This window comes from Ranitomeya variabilis, chromosome 4 (assembly GCF_051348905.1).
Source record: "Ranitomeya variabilis isolate aRanVar5 chromosome 4, aRanVar5.hap1, whole genome shotgun sequence".
Lineage (NCBI taxonomy): Eukaryota > Metazoa > Chordata > Amphibia > Anura > Dendrobatidae > Ranitomeya > Ranitomeya variabilis.
In genome coordinates, this window is record NC_135235.1 from 253,718,719 (window position 1) to 253,739,240 (window position 20,522).

General features: G+C 47.0%; 1 protein-coding gene across 5 annotated transcripts in view; it reads left to right on the forward strand.

Moving 5' to 3' along the window:
* SLC37A2 (solute carrier family 37 member 2) overlaps positions 1–20,522 on the forward strand; it is a 62,917-nt gene that overhangs the window by 23,832 nt on the left and 18,563 nt on the right. The window contains exons 1-11 of one of the 5 annotated variants that reach the window (XM_077249524.1): positions 3,171–3,228; positions 3,313–3,377; positions 12,109–12,179; positions 12,278–12,355; positions 12,468–12,511; positions 12,583–12,637; positions 14,321–14,391; positions 15,006–15,090; positions 15,959–16,043; positions 16,236–16,310; positions 16,611–16,697. In XM_077249524.1, coding sequence (XP_077105639.1) covers positions 12,109–12,179; positions 12,278–12,355; positions 12,468–12,511; positions 12,583–12,637; positions 14,321–14,391; positions 15,006–15,090; positions 15,959–16,043; positions 16,236–16,310; positions 16,611–16,697 — 651 coding nt within the window. In that variant the 5' untranslated portion in view covers positions 3,171–3,228; positions 3,313–3,377. Of the gene's footprint in view, positions 1–3,130; positions 3,229–3,312; positions 3,378–4,258; positions 4,319–6,110; positions 6,473–9,351; positions 9,558–12,108; positions 12,180–12,277; positions 12,356–12,467; positions 12,512–12,582; positions 12,638–14,320; positions 14,392–15,005; positions 15,091–15,958; positions 16,044–16,235; positions 16,311–16,610; positions 16,698–20,522 lie in introns of those variants that run through there. The other 4 variants (XM_077249521.1, XM_077249520.1, XM_077249522.1 and 1 more) reach the window with 4 other exon arrangements.

The window sequence follows — 20,522 nt, forward strand, 5'->3', positions numbered from 1 at the left end:
AATACACGGACGAAGGGTACCATCCTTCTTTTTCACAAAAAAGAAACCCGCCCCAGCTGGAGACGAAGATTTTAGAATGAAACCTTTGGAAAGGTTCTCTTGAATATATTAATCCGACATAGCTTGAGTTTCTGCCGGCGAGAGAGGATAAATTCTTCCTCTAGGAGGAGTGGTACCAGGTACAAGGTCTACAGGACAATCGTAGGGACGATGTGGCGGAAGAGTATCCGCCTTTTTTTTGTCAAAAACATCCGCAAAAGAGGCATAAACAGAGGGCAACCCGGAAGGAATGGGAATGGGACAGGGAACACCAACAGGACGCACTGGCAGCAGACGATGAGTCTGACAAGAATCCCCCCAGCGAAGAATGTTGCCCCTATGCCAATCTAAAAAGGGTTCATGGACCCGTAACCACGGAAGACAGAGAAGAATGGGATGAGAGATGTTGGCTAAAACAAAAAACGAGATTCTCTCCCTAAGAGCCCCTACTTGAAGCTCAACTACCTGAGTGACAGTGACAGTTTCTTGCAGAGGTCTTCCGTCTACGGAAGCTAGGAAAAGAGGATTCTCTAAAAACTTAACAGGGACAGAAAACTTAATAACCTCCTCCAACCTAATAAAATTTCCCACTGCACCGGAGTCCACATAGGCCTCAAGAGAAATATGCTTATCATGAGCGTACAACAAAACTGACAGAGTGAGGGGTAGAGAGGTTTCACATGCACCTAGGGAGGCCTCTCTTACCTGACCTAGGTGGAGGAGTTTTCCAGACGTTCTGGGCAGGCTCGGAGAAGATGAGAGGAGCTTCCACAGTAAAAACAGAGACCCTGGGCGCGTCTCTCCTTCCGACGTTGTTCGGAGAGTTTAATGCGATCCACTTGCATCGGTTCTTGAGTAGGAACCGCAGCAGAGACTCTGGGCCGTGGACTGGGAGGTCTACGAGAGGGCATAGAAGAACGAGGAAATCTTTTCTCCCGAGCTCGCTCCTGAAAGCGAAGGTCTATGCGAGTAGCCAATGCAATTAAATCCTCCAAATAAGTTGGAGTATCACGACCTGCCAATTCATCTTTAATACAGCTAGAAAGCCCCCGCCAGAACGCCCCTACTAGCGCCTCATTATTCCAACCCAAGTCAGAAGATAAAGTCCGAAACTGGATAGCGTATTGCCCCACCGTTAAAGAGCCCTGCAGTAAATTAAACAAAGCCTCAGTAGTTGAGGCCAAGTGACCCGGTTCATCAAATACCCGCCGAAAGGTCTCTAAAAATGGAGTGAGCTGAAGAACCACTGGATCATCCCGCTCCCAAAGAGGATTAACCCATGCTAAAGCATCTCCCTCTAAATGAGAAACAATGAAAGCCACCTTGGCCCGATCCGTAGGATACTGCATGGGAAGGAGCTCAAAATGAAGACGGCACTGATTGAGAAATCCCCGACATTGTTTGGGATCTCCATTAAAGCGAGGGGGTTTGGCCAAACGGGGAGTGGGATGAGGAGCTAGAGCTGGTGTAGCGGACTGAAGAGATAGCAGACGACTATCAACTGAAGCCATATACCCCAGAATTTGGGACTGAGCGTCTCGCGCTGCTGTGCCAGTTCTTGTTGCAAACCGGCCAGCTGAGAGGCATTCCCCGGGTCAGAGGACTGGAGGGCAGAGAGACGGGAGTCCATAGACTTCATAAAAGACATCATGCGAGACTGGTTCTCCCGCAGAAAAAGAAGCTCTTTCTGCGCGGCCGCAGCTCCAGCGGGATCCATGGCCTTTGCGTACTATTAGGTCTAAGGAAGTGGACCCTCTGGGCCACGGCTTCAGAGCCCCCAAGGACGAGTGGACCAGATGATGTCACCCCCTGTACAGGGAGAGTTAGGGACAGGCCCAAGGAGGGTGAAGCCGCAACTGCTGGAGCCAAAGGAACGACTGGAGTTAGAACACAGAGAGAACGGCAGACGGAGGGAGGACGGAACTAGTGAAGTGACTAGAATGGCGGAGGCACTGGACAGATGGAGGCAGCAAAGACTGGGTACTGACCGGTAAGATGCTAGCACTCGACAGATGGAGACAATGGAGACTCTGGATTGGCAGGGTACGGCAGGAACACAGGACTGGCAAGATATGGCAGGAACGCACAGTTGGCAGGAGACGGCAGGAACGCACAGTTGGCAGGAGACGGCAGGAACGCAGGACTGGCAGGTGACGGCAGGAACACAGACTGGCAGGAGACGGCAGGAACACAGGCTGGCAGGAGACGGCAGGAACACAGGACTGGCAGGAGATGGCAGGAACACAGGACTGGTTGGACACGGCAGGAACGCAGGACTGGCAGGACACGGCAGGAACGCAGGACTGGCAGGACACGGCAGGAACGCAGGACTGGCAGGACACGGCAGGAACGCAGGACTGGCAGGAGACGGCAGGAACGCAGGACTGGCAGGACACGGCAGGAACACAGGACTGGCAGGACACGGCAGGAACACAGGACTGGCAGGAACACAGGACTGGCAGGAGACGGCAGGAACACAGGACTGACAGGACACGGCAAACAGAGACAGTAAGAGAGACACAGCAAAGATAACACGGATCTGAGCCTAGGAACCTAAGGGGATGCTGGCAAGCCAGCGAACGCAATAGACGCAAAGGCGTCTAAGCAGGGCAGGCGCTGGGAAGAAGTACCCGACGGGCGCCGCCATATTGGAGGCGGAGCCGCCGGGTCACAACCTCCCAGAAGCCCCAGCGACGAAAGGAGCACGTCTGCGCATGCGCGAAGCACAGAATGGACGAGCACCGGAAAAGCTGGAAGACAGAGAGCAGGAGGGAGCATCGGGAGCGCACTGGCCGGACAGGTGAGTATGAGGAAGCGGCGTAACAAACCCAAGTGTGTGCAGGAGATTTCGGAAATCTTAGAGCTTTTGTGAAATGCAACTTATTTGCATAAGAAAACCTGCAAAAAATGCTGCGTGTGAACTTAGCCTAAGGGTTAACTAGCATTAGTGGTACGTGCAAAATTGAGATTTGTGGTTATCGGATATGGAAAATCACCCAAATTGATGGGACAGATGATTTGTGCGGAGCAGGCCGGCCTTGTGTGTTGCCGTATACTGTGCGGAGTGTGATCTTTTATTCTCCGTCACCAGGAGCGGCTCTGGGCCCGACCCTCGCGTCAGTGCTGTCATCCAAAGGCTGGAACTACGTCTTCTACATGCTGATTGCGGCCGATCTTCTGGCTTGTTTAGTAAGTTCTACCTTCCCCACGATGATCCCCCAACCACTGGACAGGAATAACCCCAATATAATCTGTCGTGCTCACTTCTTACAGTTCTTGGCTCGTCTCGTTTACAAGGAAATTAAGAAATTGTGTCCGTGTTTCCGGAAGACCCAAGGGTGAGTGCAAGTGATACAGATAAAATGTAAAGGGGACTTACAGACGCGCCGTATAATGGACACTTCTGACCTTACTCAGACACTGTAATGTTTCAGTTCCTTTTTGTATTTTTAAGATATGTCTGTGAAGGCAGACATCCAGACAACTGGTCACAGCTGGGGAGCTGTTGCAGTGCAGTGGTCACAGCCGGTCCTCATTGACCAGCATCCTGTCGCCTTATAGCGTGCACGCGGCCCTAGCCTGATCGTGCTCGCGACCCCATACCTGATTGCGCGCACGGCCTTATTCTTGATTGCGCGCGTGGCCCCTGCCCGATCGCGCTTGCGGCCCCTGCCCGATCGCGCTTGCGGCCCCTGCCCGATCGCGCTTGCAGCCCTAGCCTTCTGCTCCACTACGTCTTAGGGTATGTGTCCACGTTCAGGAAACGCTGCGTTTTTGACGCAGCGCTGAGCCGCAGCGTCAAAAACGCAGCGTCCAGATGTTACAGCATAGTGGAGGGGATTTAATGAAATCCCGTCTCCACTGTGCGTTAAAAAACGCATGCGTTTTTCTCGCAAAAACGCACATGCGTTGCGTTTTTTCAGAACGCAGCATGTTGCTACAATGAGCAAAACACGCAGGAACACCGCAGGTGACCTGCCAGTGACCTCAGGTGCATTTTTGGTCAGGGTTTTACCTGCATAAAATCCTGACCAAAGCCTGAAGCAAACCTGACCGTGGACACATACCCTTACAGCACTCCATACTATTAGACGCTTCTGTGGCAGATAATCAGGTGCCAGATTATTGGAAATGATACAGAGGGAAGGACGGGCTGATATCTGAATGAGTGAGACTATTCCAGCATGAAATGAACATCGTCCTTCCTGTGTCTTTGTAGCAATAGTCTGACATTAAAGCACAGTAACTCCGGGACCTCCGAGTAGTTGTAACGCACATTGTGAGTATATCATGTCCTGGAAATGAGACTCTCTCGCTGCAAAATTCCAGACACGGCTTCATCAGATCAGATGCAAAACTTTGTCCATCGCTTCAGTGTGTAAGATACAGAACTTAACTTTTTATAATGACCCATGCGGAGCTGATAGGTAACGATGAGACCTATCGTTACTGGTCACACAAATGGCGGGTTTTAATTTTCATGGAAGGAACACAAAAAAACGCCATCTGACTGCACCGTGTGAATACGCCTCACACCAATCTGTATCAGTGCATTTATAGATTGACGTTCCTCAAGATTGAATACAACAAGAAGGAAAAGTGGTGGAATTATGGAAATTACTGGATGGAGATGTCACTCATCTGCAAATAGTGAAAAAAGTGGAAGTAAAATTTTCGTAGTGTCTTGATTTCTTCAGTCTGAGCCTCGTGCAGAAATCCTGGCACCTCCGGCCTCGGCTGCTGTCACTGGGGTTATTAATGGTCATCTGAGGAAGGTTCTGTCTCTGAATGTACAAATCATCAGGATCCGCTGCCGGCAGCTCCTGTGTAATCACCGACCAATGATGTCCCCCATTGTGATTGTTGGAGACAAGTCCGGAGATGCTGCAGCCATGGGAGCACGTTTAGGCCACTCGGGCAGCTATCAGTAACACCAGGAACATGTGACCTGGAGTGGCATGTGGCAAAAATGGTTTTTCGGAGACTTTAGAGAATTCAGTGTACGGCCGAGGTGTTAATGCTCCTGGATAGTGCTGAGCAAACTTGCTCAGATAAGGCGTTATCTGAGCATGCTCGTGTGCTAACCGAGTGACTTTGACTTGCCTGAATAATATGTTCAAGTCCCTGCTCCTGCATATGTTACGGCTATTGAACAGCCACGAGATGTGCAGCCACAGGGACTTGAGCATATCTTGTCAGCACGCAGAAGCCACTTAGCACCTGAGGATGCTCGGATAACCTTATCTGAGCATGTTCGCTCATCAGTAAGCCTGGAATGAAGACTGGAAAGGTCCGACTTCCAAAGACTATGGCCACCTCCTCCCCACATAATCCTGGGAGCAGGACCGGTGTGACATTCCCTCATGTAGGCCACTACGGTCGTGAAGTAATGGTGGTCTGCCTCTGCAGCGATGAGTCTCACTTTTATTTTGGATGCAGGGATACCCGGAGATTGTTCTGGAGACCACTTGGATAAGACTTGTGTCCATCAGGCACATCGGGAGACGTCATTGGTCGGTGATTACACAGGAGCTGCTGGCAGCGGATCCTGATGATTTATTTGTACATTCAGTGGCAGAACCTTCCTCAGACGACCTTTAATAACCTCAGTGACAGCAGCCGAGGCCGGAGGAGCCGGGGTTTTTTGCATGAGGCTCAGACTCCAGACTGGAGAATCTAGAGGTTGTGATAATTTAGTCTCCATTTTTAGATCAGACGTCTTCATCCTGTGATCTCCATCATTCACCACTTTTCCTTCTTGGTGTTGTAACTTCAATGCTGAGGGTTGTAGTTATGTTTTTACATGTAGAGCCCCCTAGTGGTGCACATGAGAAGCAGCAGCGGCCATGGATCTCTGGTTCGGATCCTACAATGATTTTCGCTTTGGTGTCCTGGGTTTGTGCTTCTGCCTCAATAATCAGTAACTGCCTTGTGTATAAGGTGAGGTGTCGGGTTCTGCGGCCATGATTATATTTCTCCATCTGATGTGCGCTTTCATTGGCCGGATGATTTTTGCATTTAACCCTTAGTGGTCTGGCTGATAACTCTTCCTGCCTTGCATTTGTTTTCAGATATCGAGAGATGTGATGGTCGGATGCGCAGCGCCCTCCTGTCCGCTCCTCCTGTTCGGCTGGCCGGTTCAGCTTTACTGCTGCTATTTTATGTATAGGCAAACGCTGGAAGTTTTTTTTGTTTTTAGTGTGTTGTCTTTTTTTTTTTTTTATACAGATTTTAAGGACTTTGATGAAATGATACAAAGGCTCTGAATGCCCCTCACCCCATATACCAGTTATGTGACTTGGGGGGTCTACATTGTCACATTATTGACTGAGCTCGTACACAATCTGTGTACAATGTATATGAGACAACCATTCTCATTGAATTTGTCAGTTGTAACATCAATGAAAATGTGAATAAAATCTCCATAAAATCATGCGCTGCAGTGACGGAGGACGGAGACCCCCAAACCCGGACACAACACTCTGCATTTGCACCAAGCGACATGTTGTATTTGTGAGGAGCCGCATGCAATAGCAAGGACTTTAATCCGGTACCAATGAGAAGTGATACGTGTCAGATTATCAAATATTCTCGATTACTAGAAAGGCTTAAATGATATAAAAGTAACAAGTAAGGCTAGAGGAACACATCGCACTGCGTCCATTACAAGCCAGGAAACAAAGGGACAAAACAAAGAGGCGGCTTCATGGAGTCATTTTGTACAGCAGTCTTTATTTGTGGGGGTATCACGTCATGCCCCTCATAATGAATCTGTCACATCTTTCCACTGTTGTGAGACAGAACGTTTCTCCTGGCATTGTCACGAGTGAATTTCTGCTGTAATTTCCAGAGGTTTTGTGGTGTAAACTGTACTGAATCCCGTCGGTCAGGGAGGCCGTGCCCGTTCCTCCTAAGCTCCACACTTTCTAACAAGTTGGCACAAAAACAACTTAAAGTCCCAAGCATTTTGTAGAAATAAATTTTGTGCAATGATTTTGTGACATCTGGTAACAGCTTTATGACGGTTTTCTGATTAATCAAAGGGAAAAGTGGAAAAGAAGCCTAAAAGCATTAAGGTTTTCCTAAGTCTGGGGGGGAGAGATCTACAGCTTTACTGCTGTGAGGATCCTGATTTCCTCTGTGCTGCTGTATTTTTCACTGAGGGACCCAATTACAGTGATTTATGTGTCCTATGCAGATTGAGCATCTTGTGCAGTCACCTGTGGCTCCTGATGAACGCTGTCTTGTTACTTGTGGCCAGTCTCCCCCCTCATTATGTGAGTGATCACGGCTTCTTCCTGGGAGGTTGTGGCGACGGCTCTGTCCAGTTACAACTTGTCTAATTGGCGTCACTGATGATAGAAAGAATAAAGAGACCTCAAAACTGGTCCTCTAAAAAGAAAATATGTATGTCTGATAATGGAATAGATTACTGTAAAATAACATAAAAAAAATATTGTATTCTGCTGCATCTGAGTCATCTCCTGCTAATCTCCATAAACAGCGAAGTTATTGTGCACATATACTTATCCTGTATTATACTCCAGAGCTGCACTCCCTTTTCTGCTGGTGCAGTCACTGTGTACATACATTACATTACTGATCCTGAGTTACATCCTGTATTATACCCCAGAGCTGCACTCACTATTCTGCTGGTGCAGTCACTGTGTACATACATTACATTACTGATCCTGAGTTACATCCTGTATTATACCCCAGAGCTGCACTCACTATTCTGCTGGTGCAGTCACTGTGTACATAATTACCGTCCTCCGTCCTCTCCTCATTGCTGTGGTGTTCGGGGTCCCCTGTGCTCAGACAATGTGTATAATGAGCTCAGGATTAGTCATTTGTTGTGGAAGAATCAGCGCGTGGAGGTGGGAATGTGGCTCCTAATTGCTGTGATCGGCTTTACTGATGCTGAGCAGGTGCTTTTGGCCCAGTAAATTGATATCCTCTGTGGAATTGTTAGTGACAACCTCCTCGCTGTCAGTGAAAATATGATGCAGGATACTGAGGGTGGAATAACCTAGAAATGGTGACTGTCACAGCAAGCAGACCCCGGGTAGGATGGAAAATTCAGCACTTCAGAGTCGGTGGTTAGATGTAAAATGTTGGACCCTCCACATATCGCCCACAATGTCACAGCCCCACAGTGATGACTTGTTGCACAGTATCGATACATATTCATATGTAGTCTGAGCTCTGTCCAGCAGGCGACATTGCGGGGGACCGCCACGGCTTTCTTACAGTCCCGCTGTCACTGCCACCCCTACAATTGATGGCGTTACCCCTGGTGAAACACGCTCCGCTGCCGAGTGTTTATGCTGGAGACATAACTTTAATAGGACAGAATTTCTCACAATTTGTGTGAGTTTTGGGGTAATGTTCCTACTTCTGCAGACCACCAGCTGGCGTGGGGAGTGTGGTAGGTCAGGCAATGCTTCCTGGGAGACAAGCAAATGAGCTCTTTGCCAGCTGGCTCTCTATTGCCGCATATTACAGTTATCCTAGAAGTCACCATTGCCCTTTGGCCAATACACATTATAATGCAAGTTACAGGGTCAGACACTGAGCTCGGATCGGCCGAGGGTCTAATACCCGGAGCAGTCTGTGATTCCTGGCACGTTAAGGAGACCTTTGTATGGTCCATGATTTTTTTTTTTCCACAACATCTGGATGGGATTCAGTACAGTCTCTTTCGCTTTGCTGCTATTGTGATACGCAGTGGTCGGAGAATGTGCTGCGTATCTGCTGTATGTGAACATAAGCTTAGAGTTCAGGGAAGGTAATCATTGAAGGGGTCGTCCGGTGCACACTAGTTGTTACTTGTGTGTAGGATAGAAGATAACTTCTGTTGGGGTCCAAACATTGGGCAGAAAAGGGCATTTTTATACCCATGAGTGGAGCAGCGGTGCTCATGCTGGAATGCCGCTCCATTCATTTCCTGGAGCCCTTTAAGACATTAAAATATGGCGACTACAAATCTGCCCAGATCAGACTTCAAAACTATTGCAGATCTTGAACAACGGAGTGGATGTGAATAATGTCTCATGCACTGGGATTACACAGATCATCACATCCAGCAGTTACTGGTCATATTCTGCCAGGTTTCCTATATTTTTAGTTGGCGGCTGGTCCCAGGTGTGCGCATGTGGAGAGGGCTTATTACAAGCGCCTTCCCATGACAACCAGATGTATTCTGACACACGGCGGCAGTAATGACACCTTTTCTTTCTGTCCTTTTGAGTGTGGCCGCCTTTTATACTTGGCTCCTAATGATAAATGATCAAAGCCATCGGAGGCCCAGGACACGCCGCACACAAATCTACAGAAACGAGAGCAACAAATAAGTTCCTTGCATAAGATGCTCCCAATACAGGGGGAGCAGGGACAGGAGACCTCCTAACATACTAGCCGTGCCATCCTAGAGGTGAGATCTGAATAGACAAAAGATGGGATCAGCAGCCTCAGCGCAGAAGACGATCTTCCTGGAGGTAGATGGAAAAGTGCGGAAGGTAAGTCCTACAGACACTGACTGAGGTGTGAAAGTGGAAAATTGCAGAATGACAGCGGGCAAGTCCGAAATGGTCACCACATGAAAGCAAAACTCGCCAGAACATGATCTGCGATGTCCTAATATACTTTGTTTCAATTACTCATCGATTTCAAGATCCCTGCTTTGTGAGTGAATGGGAAGATTCTGGCTTTAAATTCACAGGCTGTTAATTTTTACAGATCTTCTAGCTCTCACAGCTGAGGGTTCTTTACAGTGTATCAGTCTAGATAAGAGGTACTGGTGCTGCTGTCTCAGGCTGGAAATCCAGTCCTCAGCTCGGGAGGACTAGGCTGACAGGTCTAGTTTCCCATCACTCACAGCAAGCAGAGATACTGATGCAGATTAGATAGCGAACTTCTCATAATTAGATGACTAAGCGTTATTTACATAGGATCAGACATCCCCTAAAAATATGAACACTGATATACAACATATATATAGTCAGGGCCGAAAGTGAAGACACCCTTGAAATTGTTCCAGAAAATAAAGTATTTCTCCCAGTACAATATTGCAATTATACATGTTTATTTATTTTGTTTGTATTGGAACAGCACAGAAAAAGGAAAGGGAGAAGTTGACTCAGTCTTTGTATTGTGTCTGTGTGTCCCACACTAAGCATGGAGAACAGAAAGAGGAGAATAGAACTGTCTAAGGACTTGAGAAACAAAATTGTTGAAAAATATCAACATTCTCAAGGTTACATGTCCATCTCCAGAAATCTTAATGTTCCCTTGTCCACGATGCGTAATATAATCCAGAAGTTTACAACCCATGACACTGTAGATAGACGTAGACAGCAGAGAAAAATTGAAAGGTTGCAACGCAGGATAGTCCGAATAGGTAATAAACAACTCCAATCAAATTCCAAAGAAATCCAAGCTGTCTTTCAGGGTCAGTGTCAGCACCGACTATCCGTCCACGTTTGAATAAAATTAAACCCTATGGCAGAAGACCCAGGAGGACCTCACTGCTGACACAGAGACATAAAAAAGCTAGATTGCAGTTTGCAAAATGTATGTGAGTAAGCCAAAGTCCTTCTGGGAAATCGTCTTGTGGACCAATGAGATCAAGATAGAGCTTTTTGGTAAAGCACATCATTCTACTACCTACTGAAAACAGAATGAGGCCTACAGTCAGTTATGGTGGAGGTTCACAGATGTTTTGGGGTTGTTTTGCTGCCTCTGGCACTAGGGGCCTTGACTTTGTGCAAGGCGTCATGAAATCTGAAGATTGCTAAAGGATTTTGGGTGGCAATGTAGTGTCAGAAAGCTAGGTTTGGGTCCTAGGTCATGGGTCTTCCAGCAGGACAATGACCCCAAACATACTTCAAGAAGCCTCCAGAAATGGATGGAAACCGTGCTGGAGAGTTCTAAAGAGGCAACAATGAGTCTGGATCATCCATAGGTGATCTAAATCCCATTAATCACCTGTGTAGAGATCTTTAGGGAGAAAGCCTTCACATATGAGAGATCATGCAGATGGTCATTGGTGAACTTAAAATGGGTCTGGACATATGCTGGTGTGAGCAGGGGGACCTTGTGTGCCCAGCAGGATTTACAGTATATCCATGACGCCGTAGTGTGTTTCTAATAGTAATGTTTCAGACTGTGGTCCCAGCTCTCACCAGGTCACTGACCAGGTCCTCCCGTGTAGTCCTGGGCTGATTCCTGACCTCTCTCAGAATCATCCTTACCCCACGAAGCGAGATCCTGCATGGAGCCCCAGACCGAGGAAGATTTGACAGTCATCTTGTGTTTCCTCCATTTTCTAAGTGGTAACGTTTCTCCATGCGTAGAGTGAAATGTTAAACCTGGCATGCCAAGGTGAGAAGTTTAAGCCTTGCAATACTCTTCTGGAAAATTAAATATGCAAATTGTCTCTTCAGAGAGAAAGAAGACTAGAACTATAGTGCTACCAATTGGAAGCAGCAATCCTAAATGTCAATGTCAACACTTTAACAAGCCTTGCCACATGACTTCGCATTGCTAGGTTTAAAAGTCTCCTTACCTCGGCATGTCAGGCTTGACATGTCACTCTCTGTAAGGAGAAACCTTACCCCTTGGATGCCGGTCAGACGACTCTCACCCAGCAAAACCAGATCTCCCACTTTGCACTGATGAAAGGCAGTACCCCGAAACACAGTGTCTGCAAATTGAGATTCTGTTTTGGTTTTTATCCCAAGTCATGTAGCAAGGCTCGTTAAAGGGTCAACATTGACTTTTAGGATTGCTACTACCAATAGGGGGCTCTAGAGTTCTAGCCCTCTTCCTCTCCGAAGATGCACTTTGTGCCACCTATGGGCTGACATAGTCCAGCCACGCTCTGCCCATGTTTTATAAAAATGTCCAAGTCATAGCAAAGGGGCAAAAAGTTGCGCGTTTTTTTTTTTTCATTTTGTGCAAATACTCCATGCTGAATGCTGTTTTATCTCTCCTTCCCTCCTTGTAACTCTCCATGTGCTGCCTACATCTGCATTTACTGTCATGATTGGTAGATTTTGCTTTTTGCAGATGGTTTTCAGCCAGCAGAGTAGCAGCGGTGACATCAAGCAGCTTCTGTGCTCCACAGCTGGACTCCCATGGTAAATGGTCACTAACAGAACCTCAGCAGATAAAATGTATCGTTCCCAGACAGGACTGTACAAATACATAGTGTACATTAATGTATATTTACTATCAGGCATTCGTCCATTATACTTGTGGACCAGTGGGGCATCTTGATTGCCATTGACCGCACCATACCGGCCAACTCCAACAAGTAAGTACATGTGTATTATACACATAGAATCAATACCTGGAATCTGGAAACACAATGGACCTCATATTAACACACAGACATCTACATAGTGAATTTCTTACGCTAATTTCAGCTCTCCGTATCGGATAATCTTTCAGGAAGGATCTCCACGAACAGGTAAGGCCCTAACAATTGGCTATAGGTCTGACCATGACATGTTTAGATTCTAGATCTTCATGTTTTTCTAGAAAAAGAAGACTTTTTCCAGACACTCTTGGCACAAGTGACAGAGGAATTTACAAGGTGTGTATGACCCACACTAGATAAGAATGTTCATCTGTGAGTACAAAATATGTATGCAGTGAGCTCCCCCTAGTTGTGACTGTATAAATCTGTATGTAGTGATCTCCCCCTAGTCATGACTGTATAAATCTGTATGTAGGGAGCTTCCCGTAGTGGTGACTGTATAAATCTGTATGTAGTGAGCTCCTTCTAGTGGTGACTGCATAAATCTGTATATAGTGAGCTCCCTCTAGTGGTGACTATTAATCTGTATGTAGTGAGCTCCTTCTAGTGGTGACTGTATTAATCTGTATATAAAGAGCTCCTTCTAGTGGTGACTGTATAAATCTGTATGTAGTGAGCTCCCTCTAGTGGTGACTATATAAATCTGTATGTAGTGAGCTTCTAGTGGTGATTGTATAAATCTGTATGTAGTGAGCTTCTTCTAGTGGTGACTGTATTAATCTGTATATAGTGAGCTCCTTCTAGTAGTGACTGTATAAATCTGTATGTAGTGAGCTTCTTCTAGTGGTGACTGTATTAATATGTATATAGTGAGCTCCTTCTAGTGGTGACTGTATAAATCTGTATGTAGTGAGCTCCTTCTAGTGGTGGCTGTATTAATCTGTATATAATGAGCTCCCCATAGTGGTGGCTGTATAAATCTGTATGTAGTGAGCTCCTTCTAGTGGTGTCTATATATCTGTATATAATGAGCTCCCTCTAGTGGTGACTGTATAAATCTGTATGTAGTGAGCTCCTTCTAGTGGTGACTGTATAAATCTGTATGTAGTGAGCTCCTTCTAGTGGTGGCTGTATAAATCTGTATGTAGTGAGCTCCTTCTAGTGGTGGCTGTATAAATCTGTATGTAGTGAGCTTCTTCTAGTGGTAGCTGTGTAAGTCTATGTAGTGAGCTTCTTCTAGTGGTGACTGTATTAATCTGTATATAGTGAGCTCCTTCTAGTGGTGACTGTATAAATCTGTATGTAGTGAGCTTCCTCTAGTGGTGACTGTATTAATCTGTATATAATGAGCTCCCCCTAGTGGTGACTGTATAAATATGTATGTAGTGAGCTCCTTCTAGTGGTGACTGTATAAATCTGTATGTAGTGAGCTCCTTCTAGTGGTGGCTGTATTAATCTGTATATAATGAGCTCCCCATAGTGGTGGCTGTATAAATCTGTATGTAGTGAGCTCCTTCTAGTGGTGTCTATATATCTGTATATATTTAGCTCCCAATAGTGGTGACTGTATAAATCTGTATGTAGTGAGCTCCTTCTAGTGGTGACTGTATAAATCTGTATGTAGTGAGCTTCCTCTAGTGGTGGCTGTATAAATCTGTATGTAGTGAGCTCCTTCTAGTGGTGACTGTATAAATCTGTATGTAGTGAGCTCCTTCTAGTGGTGGCTGTATAAATCTGTATGTAGTGAGCTCCTTCTAGTGGTGGCTGTATAAATCTGTATGTAGTGAGCTCCTTCTAGTGGTGGCTGTATTAATCTGTATATAATGAGCTCCCCATAGTGGTGACTGTATAAATCTGTATGTAGTGAGCTTCCTCTAGTGGTGACTGTATAAATCTGTATGTAGTGAGCTCCTTCTAGTGGTGGCTGTATAAATCTGTATGTAGTGAGCTCCTTCTAGTGGTGGCTGTATTAATCTGTATATAATGAGCTCCCCATAGTAGTTTTTTTTTTCTTATTAGAGCTTTCAGAATTGGTGAGTTGAAGAGAGAAGTCTATGAGCGTCTCACAACATTAGAGCGTAGGGTCGAAGGTGAGACATTGTATCCTCATAACCCCACAAGAAGCCCTCCTTATTCTCTTCTTCATTTCACTTTTAGAAATTATTTTCTAAGAACAAAAATGAGTAAATGTTCACATCTGTCATTTATATCTATAAACTCGCAGACTCAAGGAAAATTGTGAACACACAAATCTACTAAAGTCACTTAAAGGGGTTGTCTGGGACTTTTGCACTGAAGGCCTTTCCTTATGATAGGTGATTAATATCTGATCGTCGGGGGTGCGACACCCTGGACCCCCGACCATCGGCTGTTCCCGCTGCTGGCAGCGTCCGGATGTGCTGAGTTACAGAGCTGCATATCACAGCTGTCGGCAGAATAATGGCCGCGGCCGGGTATTCGGATCAATCAGTAGTCGGATGTGTAGTACCTGCCGAGGCCACTATGCAGTTGACTGTTCTTATTAATTTAGTTTTTATACATGGATGAGCCACGACTGTCACGGCCTGGCCATAGCAGTGCAGAAACTGCGGAGCGCTGCACAATCTACAGTCACATTGATCACTGTCCTAATGTAAGAACATAAGGAGCTTCACCCTGTGCACCACGTCCCCTGTACCTGATGTCTCCGGCCCTTGTCTTCTAGCGGAAGGTCGGAGAGCGATTGATATTGACAAGTGTAAACTGGAAGTGAAGCAGCTGCGGGATGAACTGGAGGAAAGAAGCAGCAGGTCAGTGACAACCAGTTCTGCAAGTGTCACATATGAGCAAAAAGCAAAGCTGAACGGTCACCTGAAAAAAATGCATGGATTACTACATATCTTAGTCCTGATGAGGCTGCTGTACTTGCTGTGAAAATCCTTATCAGAGAGGCCTTCAGCAGATACTAATGATGGAGGTGACGGACTGTCACCAGGAACTGATGATGGAGGTGATGGGCGGTCACCAGATATCGATGATGCAGGTGATGGGCGGTCAGCAGATACTGATAATGCAGGTGATGGGCGGTCAGCAGATACTGATGATGGAGGTGAAGGGCAGTCAGCAGATACTGATGATGGAGGTGAAGGGCAGTCAGCAGATACTAATGATGGAGCTGATGCGCGGTCACCAGATACTGATGATGCAGGTGATGGGCGGTCAGCAGATACTACTGATGGTGGTGAAGGGCAGTCAGCAGATACTAATGATGGAGGTGAAGGGCGGTCACCAGATACTGATGATGGAGGTGATGGACGGTCACCAGATACTGATGATGTAAACTATAAACTCCTCTATTTTTGAAAGCTTTTTACTCTGCAGCATTTTTTTTAACACTCGCCTAAAACTTTTACACAGTTCTGAATTTAAAAAAGTTTTAATTACTCAGTAAGTGATTGTCTCTGGTGCTTTAGTCAGAAGCGCACCGCTCCGCAGCCTCCCCGGGTGGCAGTATGGACCAGAGGCACCGCTGGGCCGATCCGTGCCCTCTCCCAATGCAGCGAGCGGAGGACGCTTTGTCTCTGCAGTATCGGGGGATTTAGAACCAGCAGGTGGCCAGTTTACCATTTACTATAATGGGAATAACCTATTGAGCCTCTTTCCATTTGTATTTTCCAGCAGAATGAGCTGTCCCTGTAGATATTACCGCTCTGGTGACATAATCCGGATAAACCCCTGCAGGGATGTTCCCAACTACCCAAAGGTAAACCAATGACCAACACACATAGTGATGACCATCATCCTCCTCCTTCTGTAATGCAGGAGGGCCCATTTAAGAGACAGATGTGAGGGGGTTCACAGGGCATGATGACACCAATGTCCGATAGTCTGTCAGTACAGTTATAACACTTGTACATGACCCATCGATGATCTTGTGGGGTCTTTGCTTCCACAGTACACTTTGACTTTGGAGACCATCGAGACCTTGAAGAAGCCCACCTTCGATGTCTGGCACTGGGAATACAATGAGGTTTGTTTTCCAAAACTTGGACCAGAAGGTAAGATATGAGACCAGAGCCAGGACGGAGATAACAGGCTGGATGGCCCCACAGCATAGAGTATTTCAGGAGGGGAAACCGGATTAACAGAATTTAGCTGGATTACATGATGGGTGTTGTAGTTCTTACACAGCACCCCTCATCTCCCCTAAGCCAGGAGGGAACTCCACAGACACAGGGTATAGGCTGATGCTTAATGTTCAGGGGTCCGCACACAAACGATGGGTGTGATCATACATGAGGCCACTCATGTCCCCTTTTTGTGTTCACAGATGCTGAGCTGTCTGGAGTTCATGTATCACGACCTTGGACTTGTGCGGGAATTCAACGTGAACCCCGTTACCCTGAAGCGCTGGCTGGTACGTACCTAAAATAAGCCGCTGCTAGGACCTGGTAACAATGACACTCGTATAGGGGGCAGGAGCGGGTGTCACTAGTGGTGGTAATGACGTCACATGTGCGAGTACAGAGCAAATGTCACAGAAAAAGTCTCCGCAAAAAAGTCTCTGCAGGTGTGACAACCAATAAGGGCAACACGGTAGTCCAGGAGAAAGGACGCACCTTAGGAGAGCTCCGGTTATCCTGAACAGAATCCTGCCATAAATTCCAGTTTCACCGGCTGCACCGGCTGGAGAGGCGACCCCCTGAAAGCGGCGGTTTTGGAGCCCGGAGACGCCGGGAAGCGAAGTGGCCTGGACGGGCAGTGTAATCCCCGGGCTGCGGCGGCCATCTTGGGCGCGTGTTCCACTACACAGGGACGCGGCGCCGGCGGTTGCTGAAGCCGGACACATCTCCCCTGGAGGGAGCGGATACCTGCGCTGAGGCGGGAGCGCTGTGGAACGCTGAGGTACAGGTGCTGGGTCCGGAGCGGCGGGCGGCACCCGGGAAACAGCAGCCATTACTGCAGCGTGCTCTCCAGCAGCAAGGAGAGCAGCGCTAATATTAAAGGCACTGCCGAACGCCAATTACCGGTGGAGGAGTCCCTGAGTATCCAGGGAGCGGTGGGCACCAGCCGCACAGCGAGGAAGCCACAGAATGACGCGCAAGAGGCAGAAGGAGGTCGGGATGGCGGGCAGCATGCGCTCCCAGGATGGTGCCGACAGCGCTGTGGAAGAGGCGGCAAAAGCAAGCGCTGCCTATCAGAAGCGGCTGGAGGTGATCGTCAGACTGGAGCAATTTGCCAGGACAGAAGGTGCAGTACAGCTGATGCAGGGAGCCGGTGGAGAGGGGTCAGGAGGAGCGGCGGACTCAGGGGAACAGGTGTGTGAGCAGGCTGGGGCACAGGCAGAGGGGAGGATGAGCGGATCCACCATGACACCCAGCAATGTTCCAGTTATGGGAAATGCCCCACTGACTGAGTTAGCTGAGCTGACCCCGAAATATGCTGCTCAAATGGGGAATGTGTGTGCTGATGATACTGGGGAGCCGACCCTGAAGGATATCTTTTCTGCGGTCATGTTCTGTAAGTCTGCTTTGACAACCCTAACTGTCCAGGTGGATGACCTTAGGGGGGAAGTTGCCTCTTTTCGCTCAGCTATGCATAAGATGGAGGGGAGAGTTGAATTGTTGGAGGAACGTGTGGGAGGAGCGGAGGATCAGATTGCTGAACTGGCAAAGAGAGAGAAAAAATATGTCCAGCGCATAGCGGAGTTGGAGCTTAAAACTGACGATTTGGAGAATCGTTCGCGCAGGAACAACTTGAGAATTATTGGTGTGCCTGAAAAGACAGAAGGAAATAACCCCACTGAGTTTATAGAGACATGGCTGAAAACTAAAGTTGGAGGGGACAGTCTCACTAAACTTTTTGCGGTCGAAAGAGCTCACCGGGTGCCGTCCAGACCTCTGCCCCCTGGCTCCGCCCCACGGACCTTTCTAGCTAAAATCCTGAATTACAGAGACCGGGATATTCTGCTAAGGAGGGCCAGGAATATGGAGGTACTGTCTATTGACGGCAACCGAGTATCTATATATCCTGATTATTCTACAATTGTACAGAAGCTCAGGATGAAGTTTGGAGAGGCTAAAAGACGCTTACGTGAACTGGGCCTGGTTTATTCTATGCTGTATCCGGCTAAATTACGTGTGGTGGCCATGGACAGAGTCCACTTTTTTCAAAATCCTGAGGAAGCATCACATTGGCTGGACTTGAATGTAAAACGTATTGGAGCAGAAAAGAACCGCTGAGGAGGGTCAAATGTGGTCTTCTGGCTATTGTGATAGGTTGGGGGGAGGAAAATCGAGTTGATGGTTAATACTGATTGGCTACTAAAAGAATTTGATGTATGGTTCTTAGGCGCTAAGGTTGTGTTCGGCGGCGCAAATGTTTATATATCCTGTTTCTAAAGGGCGGGGGGAGGAACGAATGGAAGATAGTGGGAAATCTACTGTTGGTTGGTATCGGCTTCTGAGCCACTGCTGGGATAGCAACAGCGCGTTCCCCTTTCTCATACAGAGAGGGAGTAGGAGATTGTACGTTGTCTGTTATAACGTTTTGGGGGAGGAAGTTATTGAGGGAAGGGAAGGGTAGGGTTAGGGGTTATTTTGTAATAATGAGGGCTTGGGGGGGAGGTTTGGGTAAGAGGGCCCAGTTTAGGGGGGTAAAGAAGACCAATGGAAAGAGGAAGAGATGGTTAACTATTATGCAAAATGATGGGAGATAGAGATAAAATTTTGAGCTGGAATATTAGAGGTCTATCCAATGATACAAAATGTAAGGCTATTTTGCAATATATTGTAAAACAGAGACCCTCGCTGGTGTGCCTTCAAGAAACTCACTTACTAAAAGGAAAAACGGGTATATTGCATAAAAGATGGGTGAGGAAGGCCTACCATGCGACATTCTCGACCTACGCCAGGGGAGTGTCAATCCTTGTGCATACAAGTGTTCCGTTCGTGGAGGTGGTAATAGATAGTGATGGACAGTATGTATTTCTTGTGTGTAAGGTGTTCGCTAGACTGATATGTGTCGTGTCAGTGTATATTCCTCCACCGTTCTCGGGGGAAAAAACTACAGGAAATCCTAAATTTATCTGGCAGGTGGGGAGGAGTCCCGTTGCTCATAGTGGGGGATGTTGGCAATGTCATTGACGATCATTGGGATAGGGGGCAGCATGCTATGTTGAGGAAGGAGGGGAATTTGACAGCGTTCGGTAGTTATTTGAAAGAAGTGGCATGGAAAGACTTGTGGAGAGGGTGTAATACTGATACATACTGTTTCTTATGCTGTTCGGCGACATGTGGCTTTCTATCTCGTATTGACAGAGATTGTGATAAAAAGTTGCAAATATTATAGTATGTATGTATTGTCTTTTTTTTTTTGTTTTCTCTTCTTTCCAGGAGTAATGTTTGGTCGGAGATGGATCTTTAGAGGGGAGGGGGAAGGGTTGTTTCTTTTAAAACAAAAACACAAATGTACCTTGTTTATTTGTATGGATACTGTTGTATTTGGTATGTACAATAAAAAATATCTGATTTAAAAATAAGGGCAACACATCACATAGAAAGAAAAAGGGGCCATACTCACCGATCCCTGGTCCCAACACCAGTATCCTGCAGGACAACCAATATGGAAACACATCACATAGAAAAGGGGGCCATACTCACCGATCCCTGGTCCCAACACCAGTATCCTGCAGGACAACCAATATGGAAACACATCACATAGAAAAGGGGGCCATACTCACCGATCCCAGGTCCCAATACCAGTATCCTGCAGGACAACCAATATGGAAACACATCACATAGAAAAGGGCCATACTCACCGATCCCTGGTCTCAAAACCGAATGTCCTGCAGGAAAACCAATATGAAAACACATCACATAGAAAAGGGGCCAAACACCGATCCCTAGTCCCAACACCAGTATCCTGCAGGACAACCAATATGGAAACACATGACATAGAAAAGGGGCCATACACACCGATCCATGGTCTCAAAACCAGTATCCTGCAGGACAACCAATATGGCAACACATCACATAGAAAATGGGCCATACACACCGATCCCTGGTCCCAACACCAGTATCTTGCACGACAACCAATATGGAAACACATCACATAGAAAATGGGCCATACACACCGATCCCTGGTCCCAACACCAGTATCCTGCAGGACAACCAATATGACCGCCCTTACAGCTCGCCGACTACTGAGCAAATGAGGGACACAGAAAATGGAGGCCTTGCCA